We start from the raw sequence: 13,203 nt of genomic DNA on the forward strand, positions 1-13,203 counted from the left end.
AGAGAACAGAGTTGAGATCCATATACCCAGATCTATTCTGATCAAATAAAAGAAATCTCTCTCTCTCTCTCTTTTTTTTTTTTGGTGGTACCTGATCCCAGGGGTGGTCTATCACTGAGCCACATCCCCTAGCCCTTTTAATTTATTTTTTTTTTTTATATAATTTTTTAGGAGCTGGGATTGTGGCTCAGCGGTTGAACGCTCACCTAGCACCTGCAAGGCCCTGGGTTCGATCTTCAGCACCACATAAAAATAAGTAAATAAAATAAAGATATTGTGTCCAGTTACAACTAAAGAATAAATGTTAAAAAATATATATATTTTTTAGTTGTTGATGGGCCTTTATTTTAATCACTTATTTATATGTGGTGCTGAGAACTGAACCCAGTGCCTCACACATTCGAGGCAAGTGCTCTACCGCAGAGCTACAACCCCAGCCCGTGGTTTTTATTTTTTGAGACAGGGTCTCAATATGTTACCCAGCTAGCTTTGAATCTCTGATCCTCCTGCTTCAGCCTCCACAACAGTAGCTGGGATTATAGGTGTGGGCCACCATGCCTTGCACACAAAAATACTTTTAAAATCCCTGACCAAGAGATATCCTGGAATTATCATACTTGTTCAGTCTTGACCAAGGCAGCTTTGTGGGCAAGTGGAGATGAAGCAGAGCTGGGCTCCTGTTCATGGTCCTGCTACCTACCATAGCCCCTTGGTTGGCCAGGAGAAGCAGGGATAAGCCTCTTCTCACCAGACTTAGCCCAGAGGAAGGCTGAAGATGTGGTTCCCTGGGGAGGGGCAAGCATCGCCTCACCCAGTGGTGTCTGCCAGGACTACATAAACCAGAAGCCACCTTGCTTACACCTAAAGATCTGCCAGTCTCTCCCCCGACTCCACTGCCCCTTAAAACCAGGGAAGAAGCCCCTGAAATAGCCTATTACAAAGTCCTTCCACCACATTGCTTCTCTTGCTGATAACAACTTTCTTTCCCCCAAATAAAATCCAAACCAAACAACTATGAGGTGAGGCCTGCATATTAACAGTGCAACACAAGCAGCATTACCTAGAGAAGCCCTTCCTGCTGCTCGGCAACCCACCCAAGTGCCAAGTTAGGCCCACCACTACTTCCATGGCACCAGGGCAGGCGGTAGCCTCCCAGCTCTGATTTGGGGGCCAAGAATCAGGGCCACAGCCTCTAAGGGATGACATTCTCATGGGCTGGATGAAAAGTGGTTTTTCAACATTTTAACTCTTCCTCTAGGGCAATTTTACTGAAGATCTGGCAAAGATCTGCTAAGGCAGCAGACAGCAGCCTGAAGTTTTCCTATGCTGATTTCCTGCTGAGAAATTAAGCCCAGAGCGAAAACCTGCTGTTTATGTTGATTTACAGAATGAATCTGCCAACAGCAGCCTCTATTTCACTGGGGCCATCCATTTTCCTCCCACTCAGACATCCAGGAACACAACTGGCTCATTGTGTGTTATCCTGGAGACTTGGAGGGCAGGGTGGAGAGCTAAGGTCTCTGGCAAAGAGCCAAGTTTATTCTCTCTCTCTGCAGGGAGGGACTCTCAACCAGGTGAGCAGACTGGGAGCTGGGAAACCACCTCTCAGAGAAGCCAGTAGAAACCAGGAGAGTGGAGTGCAGATATAAAGAGGCTGTGGCAAGGGGGAAGAGAGTTACAAAACGAACTGGTATCAGCCAGTGAGGATTACAAAGAATCCCATCTTAAACACACAGGCTAATTAGAACCTAGCATGGAAACTGGAACTGGCTTTTGGACAAGTATGAGTTTGACTACTTATTAAGTTAGGTTTGAGGTGACAGAGTAAAATGCTTCACTCTAAGAAATAAACGTTGTGAAAATTAATTAAGGGAGTCAACAGCGGTGAATAATATAACAGAGTTTTGCTTTGTTCCAATAAGTAAAATTGAGAGAAGAGATCATGCATGTTTTTGAGGAATGTCCATAGACTAAGTGCAGAAATGAAAGTCCTCTAGGCTGGCCTGGTCCTACTTCTGAAACTGAGACCTGGCTGGGCCTGCCTCAGGCAAACCCTCCCCACGTCAGCCAGGCCACAGCTTCCCTACCATAAACCCACTGGGGTTGGACCAGAGGCCTTTTAAGGTCTTCTGTTCTGTGTGAATGAGGAAATGAGTATTTCCCAAGGCAGAGGAATAAATGAAGGAAATAAGAAAATGTCCCCAGTAAAGGATATCTGCCAGTCACTTGCGCATTAAAAACCACAAAATTAAACTAACATTTACTAATTCCTTCAATTTCTGTACTCTGGCAGAAGGATTAGCACATACAAGATGTTTGTTTATGAACTTAACAAGAAATGACAATTTGGTAACGTTTGCCTTCCTTTCTCTTCCCCCATTCCACTTTTGTTTTTCATTATCCAGAAGGAAAAGAGGTAGAAAAACCACAAAAGCAAACACAACAGATTGCAAAAGTTGACTGCAGACTGGTTGCCCTCTCTCTCTGCAAGCAAGTCTGTTACAATATACAGTCATTTTGGAGCCACAATCAGCCAGACTGATTGGAATTGTTCATCCTGCCAGACCTTACCTACAAGGCAGAAGGTGGAGGTGCCCTGGCAGAAGTCAGGAAAGATGTTACTAAAAACTATGCATTATAAGCACACTGTCAAGATATGACCATACTAGCTTTTGTTCTTTGCTTGGTATACAGATAGCCCCCAGAGAAGACACATCCCAGCAGAGCAAAGTGGGAAAGGGAAGATAGAAGTCATTTATGTCCCCCCCCCCCCCCCCAAGATGCCTGGCTTGCTTGACCTTTTGGTTTCCCCACTGTGGTCTCTTCTCTGCAACTCTTGCAGTGGCTCACTGAATGGCAGTAATAAGAATTATAATGCATTCCACTGTGATTTATTTAAAAATAAATAAATAAATTAGAAAACATTAGTCATAATCAATTTAGGAGTAGATGGTTTAAAAAGTCTGGAATAATGTTTTTGTTTTGGATCAGACCTTAACCCTCAGTTCATTAGCTGGAAAGGCAACATTTAACAATGGCTAATTTTAATAAATGCTTCAAAGCATTTATATATACTTGTCCTTTTCTCCCTTATACTCTATGTTGTAAAAGATATCAAAGAACATACCCCTTTGGCTTGAAACCACCGTAACTACTTTTTCTCCTCTTAGACTTTTGGGAGATTGGCATCTTCTTCCTCTTTCTTTCATTTCTGGTTTTATTTGTAAAGTAGTGAGAAGACACAGGTTTTTCTTCATCGAGTTCCTCGGGATCATTCTTTCTGGGGCCTCTGTTGCCTGGAAGGCTTATCCCTGGAGAACTGTCCTTGGCTACAAACGGGAAATGCAGACATTTACAGGTGATATGGAGCTGGCCTATGTGTTCCATTGTGTGTATGAAGATACACAGCTTCACAGTTCAGACACACAGATACACAGTTCAGTCGATCCCCAGCTGCTTTCCTGATACCTTCCTGCCATATTGATTCAACAATTCAATCAGGTTTAGCTCATATTCTAAGCTTTTGCAGCCTGCACTCCTGTGATGAACTGAGCAGTTAATCCTGATATAAATGTTAAACAATTTTATCTATGATTTTAAACATGCTGAAAAAATAAGCCCAACAAAAGGGAAACATAAATTATATTCTGCCTTGGCTTTGAACAATAGTTTCTTAATAAATGGGTATCAGAAAATTCTAAACCATATTTCTTCATAGACAAAAGCTACTTCTTTGCATAATTGTTGTGAATATTTCACATCTTCTGCAGGAAAAGGGCCTGTATGAAAGCACACATTTGCAAAGAATACCTATGGTAGTTTCTATAGGTATCTGTATTTGAATGCAAGGCATCCTTAAAGGAAGCTGCTCTGGTGTGCCCTCCAGGCCACCCTGCTGCCTGGTCGGATGGGTAGCATGGAGAGCTTGGGATTCCAACCCTGGTTCATATGGGAAACAGATACAGCGCAGGGGAAACAGCACTGTCATACTAGTTGTGTGACTCTGGAAAAATGAAAAGTTTCACTCTCCTCATCTGTAAAATGGGGGTTGTAAGGATAAGATGGTATAAGACAGGTGAAGCTCTTGTCACAAAGTGCTTAAGAAGAGGGAGTAATAGTCACCATGCTGTTGGGATGTTTCCCTGAAGCAGCCCTGTCTGTGTGCACAAAAGCCCCTTCCAAACTAGTCATGACATGAAACAAATGTGAAGCTCCTACCAAGGATCATCAAATATAATTAGAGCATGGCTTTTATTTTGTTTTTTTGTGGGGATGGAATCCAGGGCCTCACACATGTTAGGCTGGTGCTGTACCAATGAGCTACATCCCTGGCCCCAAAGTGTGGCTTTTAATGAAATAATTATCATATAAAGAATTTATGAGGAACCTACTTTTTAATGGATAAAAAACATTGTGAAGTGAAAGCTTAAAGTACATGTTCATTTATTTCTCTTTCTGCTCACCATTTCATTAGCCTGGAGAAGATTTTCCTTTGCTTATTACAGAAAAAGGAAAACGTTGAACTTGGCTGGTCTGTGAGGTCTTATTGAATGGCAATATGTTAGCGGAGGGCAGACATCTGCCCTTTTACTATTTCCTGCAACAAAATATTTCCTTGTTCTCTGTTTTTTTTTTTTTAGTCAGTACATTCCACAGCCAGTGATGAGGCCCTACAGGACATGCCTAAAGCGACTTTTGGGAGCATCTGTTAATGATGCCCTCACTAGGACATGTTCTTTCAATGACTAATAACAGTAGCATTCTGAAGATTTGTTCATTTTTTCCAAAACATTTGAACCTCTACATTTTCTCTCTAGATATACTTGTTAGATAACATGTTCCTTCCTCAGATAAGGACACTGAAGCACAAAGAGGTTGCTGGTGGTTTGCCAAGGATCACAGAGTAAGATAGTGACAGATATAAGATGGGCACCCAGGGCTGCTATTTCTTGGTACTCACTTTACCAGAACCAGCAATGACTGGGCCTAATGTTCCCTTTTGGGCCCTATTAGCAAGTTTAATAACTGGATAAACACTAGTGTCCTCTCAGAAGTGCCTCTATACCACTGGGGCTGTTCTGAGGACTTGAACTTCAGTGTAACAAGGTGTAAGAATCATTAACACAACCCAGAAACCACATAATTCTAATCCAGAGAGATATATCGCTTAACATTAAAACAGGCTTTTATAAAACACACATTTGCTGAATACCGAACCTGGCAATGTCCACTCAGAGTATTTCTGTAATATTGGAATCACTTCTGCACCATATTTTTCCAGCTTGTCTTCAGTAACACCATCAATTTGAAGTAAAACCTCAGGATCAGAAGATAAAGATTCTGTGCATGGGTATAAAATTAGGAATTTAAATTACCACCCATAGAAAATCCACTGAATTCATGCTCATTCACTCTTTCAGTTCATGTCTGCTAAATGCCAGCTAACTGCAGAGCACTGGGCACATGGGCCGATTTTCTGTTTTCTTGTTGTGGTGCTGGATATTGACTCAGGGCCTATGCATGCTAGGCAAGCACTCTACCAACTGAGTGATATCCCCAGTCCACACAGGCTGCTTTAGGCAAAGTTAGTACCACAGAGGCAGCAGACAGGCCCAAAGGGCAGAAGCCATCATCCAATTCCAGCAGGGAGGACACATAAACCAGGGCAGTGAGTGGGAGAGGGCCATGGGCTTAGGGGAAGCTGGAGGGTAGGATCTGGGCAATGTACTCAGACTTTAAACAGACTCTGCTCTTGCCACTGTTCCCACTGCCAAGATTTGCCCAGCTGCAAGACTGATGTCCCCTGTATTTGCTGAGAACACCCACATTTCTATTTCCAGCTCTGACTTCTTTCTGGCACTCCAGACTTGTACACCCTGCCCAAGAGACCTAACCAAATGCTACTGCCCCCAGCCCAAATTTGTTCTTCATCCAGTCTTTCCCATGTGGGATGGAGCAATGAGCAGGCAGTTCAAAATCCTCTACAGAGAGACAGCACATCTATCTTGCAACTGGACAAGTCTGTCATTTTAAAGGTCACTCTGGCTGCTGTATGGAATATAGACTGTGAGGGAAAGATGGAAACTAGGAGCCTGGTGGGAGCCAGTGCATGAACAAGTAATGATAGAACAATCTAGAATGTAGGAGTGGAGTCAGAGAGGAGAGACTTGGTTAAGTTTTGGAGGCTGAGTCTGTAGCATCTATTGTTGTGTGGCTATGGGGAGTAAGGGAGTAATAATTCCTATTTATCTGACTTGAGCAAAGGATGGATTTCAGATCCTTTCCAATCTGTGATTTTCACATCATTCCTATGTTCAGAGGAAAAGCGATAGACTGTGGGACAGAACAGAAGGTTTATGAAGGGGGCTAGTGGAAGATGAAGTGGGAAAGGCAAGTAAAATGTAGACCCTTGATAGAATTTATATTTTATCTGTAAAGCTGTTGTAGATTTAGTGGTTTTTGGAAAGATTAAGATGTACATATGGGCTGGGGATGTGGCTCAAGCGGTAGCGCGCTCGCCTGGCATGCGTGCGCCCGGGTTCGATCCTCAGCACCACATACCAACAAAGATGTTGTGTCTGCCGAGAACGAAAAAAAAATAAGTATTAAAAATTCTCTCTCTCTCTCCTCTCTCACTCTCTCTTAAAAAAAAAAAAAAAAAGATGTACATAGTGCTCACATCTGGACATAAGGAGACCAGATGAGAAACTACACTAGTAATCTTGGGAAAAAATGCTGTTTTTCATTGATTCTAAGTCACATATTTTTTCACATAGTAGCATTCCGGAAGTTAAGATGCATCCTACAATTGCTGATGGCCATTGGCAGCTATCTTTTGGTTGTTAGGTAACTTGGTCCCAGCTATTAATACTGTTGACAGGTTAACAAAGTCACTCTATTATTGGTATCTTACATATATAACTTTGCTACATAACATCTTCAAAAAGATTGTACTGTGATTAGCATTAAAAAAGCAACTATTAAAAAAAAAACTATGAATGCAGAAAAGCTGGAGACACAGTAATGGGGAATAAATTTGGCATTAATTTACTGAGTCTTTGAGGAAATGATCACAATTTCAGTTTCTTTCAATTTTTTTTATGTGACCTAAAAAAAGAAGATGCCTAGAGGTTGGGGTTGTGGCTCAGATGAAGAGTGCTTGCCTAGCTTGTGTGAGGCACTCATCACCACATGAAAATAAAATAAAGGTACTGTGTTCACCTACAACTAAAAATAAATGTTAAAAAAAAAAAAAGAAAAAGAAAAAAAATGCCTAGCGTAGACGAAGTAGTATTACATTTTTGTTTTCAGGAGATGTGCAACCTTTTGTTGATACCTTCTGGTGGGCTGGGGTGTAGCTCAGTGGTTGAGCAGGTGTTTAGTATAGACAAGACCCTGGGTACAACCCCCAGTACCATAGCACACAACAAAACAAACCAGAATGAGAAACATTAGGACCTGGACACCTGAGTTGAAAGAGTGATTTGGCAGTAGGGGTAAGAATGGAAGAGAGAGGTGATGATTGAGAAACTCAATGCAGGAAGAAATATGCACCAGTCAATTATATGAACAACTTATTTTTTCAGAGACTTTACTACTGAAATTCTAGGTTGATCTATTTCAATCCATGGAAACAATCAGTAAGTACTTCTTAACTAAAGACACATCAGTATGCTAGATCCAGATTCAAAGAAGCATAAAGCATGATTTCTTTTTATAAAAAACTTAGCTCTTCACAACACTGACTTTTGCACATGGAAATTAAGCTAAACATTATAAGGCAGGTAAATAATCATCACAAATAATCGACACCTGACTTTACATAATACAATTAACCTCATCTTTTAACATCTAGCATTAGAGCAAAATATAAATTTAAAACCATACCACACACAATGATATTTATATCAAAACACACACACACACACACATTTTTTTTTGGCAGTGCCGTGGGTAGAATCTGACCACTAAGCTATCCCCTAGTCCTTAAAACTCTATTTTGTGTGTGTGTGAGTGTGTGTGTGTGTGTGTGAATCCAGGTTGTTTTTTTTTTTTTAAAAAAAACCACTAAGCTACATCCTCAGTCCTTTTTATATTTTTTGAGACAAGGTTTTGCTAAGTTGCTGAGGCTGTCCCCAAACTTATTATCCTTCTGCCTCAGCCTCATGGGTCCCTAGGATCACAGATATGCACCACTACACCTCGTGGAACTGTTTATGTCTTCAAGAATTATGATTTTATCTCAAGAATGAGTTTAAATGGTTAAAGAGCTTTCAAAACAGAGATTAAATAAAATAATTAAATAGACTGGACATATTTATCACTCAAGAAGTTCCTTAGTAAGGTGAATTTTACCTTATTAATCTGTGCCATGTAATGAAAGGTACACATGCACCTACCTGCAAGCTTCTTGAGAGTAGCAGTATTAAAAATATTGAAATAATGGACACCAAAAACTTTCCCCAGGGATTTGCAGACTTCTGTAAGTTCTCCAAGACATTTCTTAACCATCTCTTCCCTCTCAGATACTTTTGCCACTAAAGCTTTTTGTTTTTTCAAATTGCTGAAATTTTCCATTTCCATAAAATCTACCTTTGTGAGAAAGAAATCATAGGAGTAGATAAATGAACACTTGCTCCCAAATAGGGACTTTATTCAATGATTAACTGCATTTATTTATTTATTTTTTTGTATTACTGTTCTTCTAAGTAGACAATAAGCCCCTTTGGAATAGGGGCTATGCATTCTCCATTTTTCTGTCTCCAGGGTCTGGTATAGCATAGTTTCTTAAAAAATGCTTATTAAATGATTATAGGAAGATTTAGTGACCCCAAAACCCATTAAATTCATTTTGACAGATGTCAAATAACTTGAATTCAATTTTAAGCTCTTTCCAATTAAGAAGTTCAGAATATGTTCCTATAGGACAGCATCTAGAAATGTGGTATTGGTAAGCCTTGGGAGAGACACTGCACTTTGCAGTAATATACTTTGGTCCACTCACTGTGAGATAATAAAATAAAACAAACATTTAAAATGGCTTACCTTTAAATGCCCATTTAGTACACTCTGGGCTTTTGTTCCCAGCATTATATAGGCAATTGGTTGGTCATTGGCATTGATATATAAGTCTTCATCCAAAATCTTCTCAAGTATTAGCTTTTTAAAAAGTCTTTCAGCATTGTGACGTGAATAAGCAGATCCCTTTCCAAATATACCTGACTGAATTTTTGCACTCTTACTCCCTAAAGGCAGAAGTTAGATGAGTAAATATAGGTATACCAACACGCTTATAAGAAGCTTAAAAAGTCATTCATGAACATGTTTGACCAATAGATCATCTACTTCACAGGAAAGTCTGTAGTACAAATCAACACTCATTTCTGTATAAGAATATCTGAGTGAAATTCTAAAATTTCTGTGGTTGCATGTACTTTTTTTTTTTGGTGCCAGGGATGGAACCCAGGGCCTTGCACATTTTAGGAAAGTGCTCTGCTACTGAACTACATTAGTAGTTCTTTTTATTTTGAGACAGGGACTTGCTAAGTGGTAGAGGCTGACCTCAAACTTGCAATCTTCCTGCCTCAGCCTCCCAGGAACTGGAATTACAGGCATATGACATTGTGCTTGGCAGCTATCACTTAAAATGTTTTTATTTTCAGCCAGGGTCACCATTTGAAATTTATCTACTGAATCCCCACTATGAAAGACCATTTATGTTATTCCCTTCACTTTCTCCTTCCCCAAAATTTGTTAGTTATATCCTATTTATTGGTTCATCTTTTTTATTTGGTACCAGAGCTTGAACCCAGGGGCACTAAATTGCTGAGGCTGGCTTTGATCTTGTGATTCTCCGGCCTCAACCTCCCAAGTCACTGGGTTTAGAGGCATGCATGCCTGGACATCTATTGATTGATTATTTCTGTACCTTTAGAAAGAACTCCCCACAAACATCCTCCCCTCTATAAGAGGTTATGTGCACACGAAGCCCTTCCATACTCCTTTTATCCTACTTTTATTTTAACACGTTGAGATTAGCATTTACATGCTGGCTTGTCTGTAACCATGGTTAAGTCTATATGTGGATTCTAATTACTTATTTTATGACAAGTTTCTTCCATATTTGGAACAATGTCCTGGCTCTTATGCAATCCAAAGGAAAATGTTTACTTCACCCATGTCAAATGGATTATTTTTTATAAGTTTTATCAATTATTCAAAATCAAGTTATGATTTCTTTTGTTTTATATCTGATCTTGGCTCTTATATAATCTCCCCCTTGGAGTTTCCAGACCCTTCTCTTTTGTTGGTCAAGAAGTAATGTTTGTGTTGATCACTATAAACAATAAAAAAAATTTGTTTTTTATTCTTTCTATATACTGATGGAGACTCGTTATTCTTGACCTTCTGTTACAATTTGTACAGATTGCTACTGGCCCTATAGCATAGCCATTATGATGGGATTTCTTCTCAGTGGACTCGCAGGTCCGTGCCACTATCTAATGTCTTGTGATGTGTGATCATTTTGTTTAGTTTCCATGATTGCTGATATTAATCTGATGTTAGTCTAATCTGATGTTAGCTTTCTTTCGAAAGCTTAAGATTGTCTTTGACGAGGTCTAGAATATGCCACCGTGGCATAAAAATTATTTTGAGCAGAAGGCATTTGAGTTCCTGAAATCTTTTATCTGCTAAAAAGAAGAGTCTGTCCAAAGAACCCGAAAGAACTCACTTGTCATCAATTCCCTCCCTGGGAAAAACCAGAGAAGGTTGATCTTATAAGCAAAGACGAGAAGTCTGTACACCATACTTAAACAGACATGGCCACAAAAAATGTCCTATCTCCCATCTAATCTCTGAAGGGCCCATTTACCTACCTTCCTTCCTTTTTGTACCAGGGTTTGAACCCAGGGGTGCTTAACCATTAAGTCATATACCCAGCCTTTTTTTTTTTTTTTTTTTTTAAAGAGAGAGTGAGAGAGAGAGGGGGACAGAGAGAGAGAGAGAATTTTTTAAATATTTATTTACTTTTTCTTAGTTCTCAGCGGACACAACATCTTTGTTTATATGTGGTGCTGAGGATCGAACCCGGGCCGCACGCACGCTAGGCGAGCGCGCTACCGCTTGAGCCACATCCCCAGCCCTATACCCAGCCTTTTTTATTTTTTTGGGACAGGGTCTCACTAGGTTCTTTAGTGCTTCACTAAGTTGCTGAGGCTGGCTTTGAACTTGCTATATCCTCCTGCCTCAGCCTATGGAGCTGTTGGGATTAAAGGTGTGTGCCACTGGTCCATTTACCTCTCCTTTTACATTTTTTTACATTTTTTTTTTTTTAAGAGAGAGGGGGGGGCGGAGAGAGAGAGAGAGAATTTTTAATATTTATTTCTTAGTTCTCGGCGGACACAACATCTTTGTTGGTATGTGGTGCTGAGGATCGAACCTGGGCCGCACGCATGCCAGGCGAGCGCGCTACCGCTTGAGCCACATCCCCAGCCCCTTTTTTACATTTTTTTATTAGTTGCTGATATTTATTTCTTTATATGAGGTGCTGAGAATCAAACCCAGTGCTTCACACTAGTATGGTAAGTGCTCTACCACTGAGCTACAACCTCAGCCCCCAGTTTTCCAATCATTTTGCTTGGATCTTAGAAGATTTTCTTGACTTTATTTTCCAACCTTTCTTTTAAATTTACTTTGTCAATTCTGTTAAATGTTTAACAGCTCTTTCTTATTCTTTCTTTTCCATAATATTAAATTGCCATTTAAATCTTTGTGGTAATATTAATTTGGAACCTTCCTTCTCTCTCCTTAAATTACTGCCTATTTTCTAAATTATCTCTATCTCCCAGGGAGAACTATTTTGCTTATTTATTTCCTTCTTCCTTCCTTCTGTCCCTTTATTCCTTCTGTCTCTCTCTCTCTCTCTTCTGGACTGGGGATTGAACCCAGAGCTACTCTATCACTGAGATACATCCCAGCCTTTTTAATTTTGACAGGCATCACTAAATTGCTGAGGCTCACCTCAAACTTTCAATCCTCCTGCCTCAGTCTCCAAATCACTGGGATTACAGATGTGCACCACTAGGCCCATCTGAATTTTTTTAGATGTTTAATTTCAATTAACTAAAAAAAATAGAACAGATGACTTACCCAGGAAAATATCAACCAGCATGTTCATAGTAAATCTTCCAGAAGGACCTACATGTTTTATATTTCTTGTTCCTTGTGATGAACTATATTCTTGAACAAAACTTACAATATTTTTCACATCATCAGTCACATCTCTTGTTTTATAATCCTATGAATAAAAAGATTACCTTCTGCTATAGTTAATATAATGACAGATAGATTACTACAGTTTAATATTAACTGTGGTAGACTCGTAACTCATTTCTAGACCAAAACTAAGACTAAAAATTAAGGAAGTTTCAAATGTTTCTTCTTGCCAAAGTTCTAGTACAATTAGTATTCTATTTTATTACTGTTTCACAGACATATCTTGTCTTTCAACTATCTGCCAGCACTCTGTGGGTAAGAAAAAATATATAAATATATAAAATCCTTCACACCTCCTGAAACAGTGCTCTATTATTTCCCATCAGTTCACTGTCTCATTTCTCTCACATGCCCCAACCTTGCCCACTTTTTGAGTCCCCATTACTGATGGTCTTTCACTTCCACTTATCCTAGTTTTCTATACTAGCAATACTCAGCACACTTGTAATTCTGAAAATCTACACTACTGTGTCTTTGGATACATGACTTCATGCATGCTCTAGGCAAGCACTGTACCACTGAGCTAGGCCCTAGTCCTCTCACTCCCTTTAACCCTTGTTCACTTGCCACTTTCTGACAACCTGAAGTTGAACAAGTTTCTTGTGTTACATCAACAATCAGTAGTCTTTCTGAGGTCCCATCCAGAAAAGTCCAGAGAAACCCCTCACTCTAATATCATCCCTGCCTTAATTCTTGGTGACTTCAGTATGCAGAGATGACTCTCCAACTTCTGGCCTTAGGTATCTGGATTTCCTCTGCTCTAATGATTCTGTCTTCCAACTACATCAGCTACTTGCTCTCATGTCACACCAATAATGGCAACTCTTCATTCTCAGACTATCTATCCTATCTTTTGACTCATGCCATCTAGCACTCTGACTCCAACAAGCCACTGGGGCTGCCTAGCCAATGATCCTCCACCTCAGA

At 39.9% G+C, this 13,203-nt stretch overlaps 1 protein-coding gene across 1 annotated transcript in view; it reads right to left on the reverse strand.

The window, feature by feature from the left end:
* BLM (BLM RecQ like helicase) overlaps nt 1-13,203 on the reverse strand; it is a 103,896-nt gene that overhangs the window by 1,358 nt on the left and 89,335 nt on the right. Inside the window, exons 17-21 of the mRNA XM_081292420.1 lie at nt 12,151-12,298; nt 9,046-9,245; nt 8,400-8,592; nt 5,218-5,340; nt 3,128-3,329 (exon numbers count right to left, since the gene is read on the reverse strand). Of these exons, the coding sequence (XP_081148546.1) occupies nt 3,128-3,329; nt 5,218-5,340; nt 8,400-8,592; nt 9,046-9,245; nt 12,151-12,298 (866 nt within the window). The remainder of the gene's footprint in view (nt 1-3,127; nt 3,330-5,217; nt 5,341-8,399; nt 8,593-9,045; nt 9,246-12,150; nt 12,299-13,203) is intronic.

Source organism: Spermophilus citellus (genome assembly GCF_964194105.1).
Source record: "Spermophilus citellus genome assembly, chromosome: 4".
In the NCBI taxonomy this organism is placed as follows: domain Eukaryota; kingdom Metazoa; phylum Chordata; class Mammalia; order Rodentia; family Sciuridae; genus Spermophilus; species Spermophilus citellus.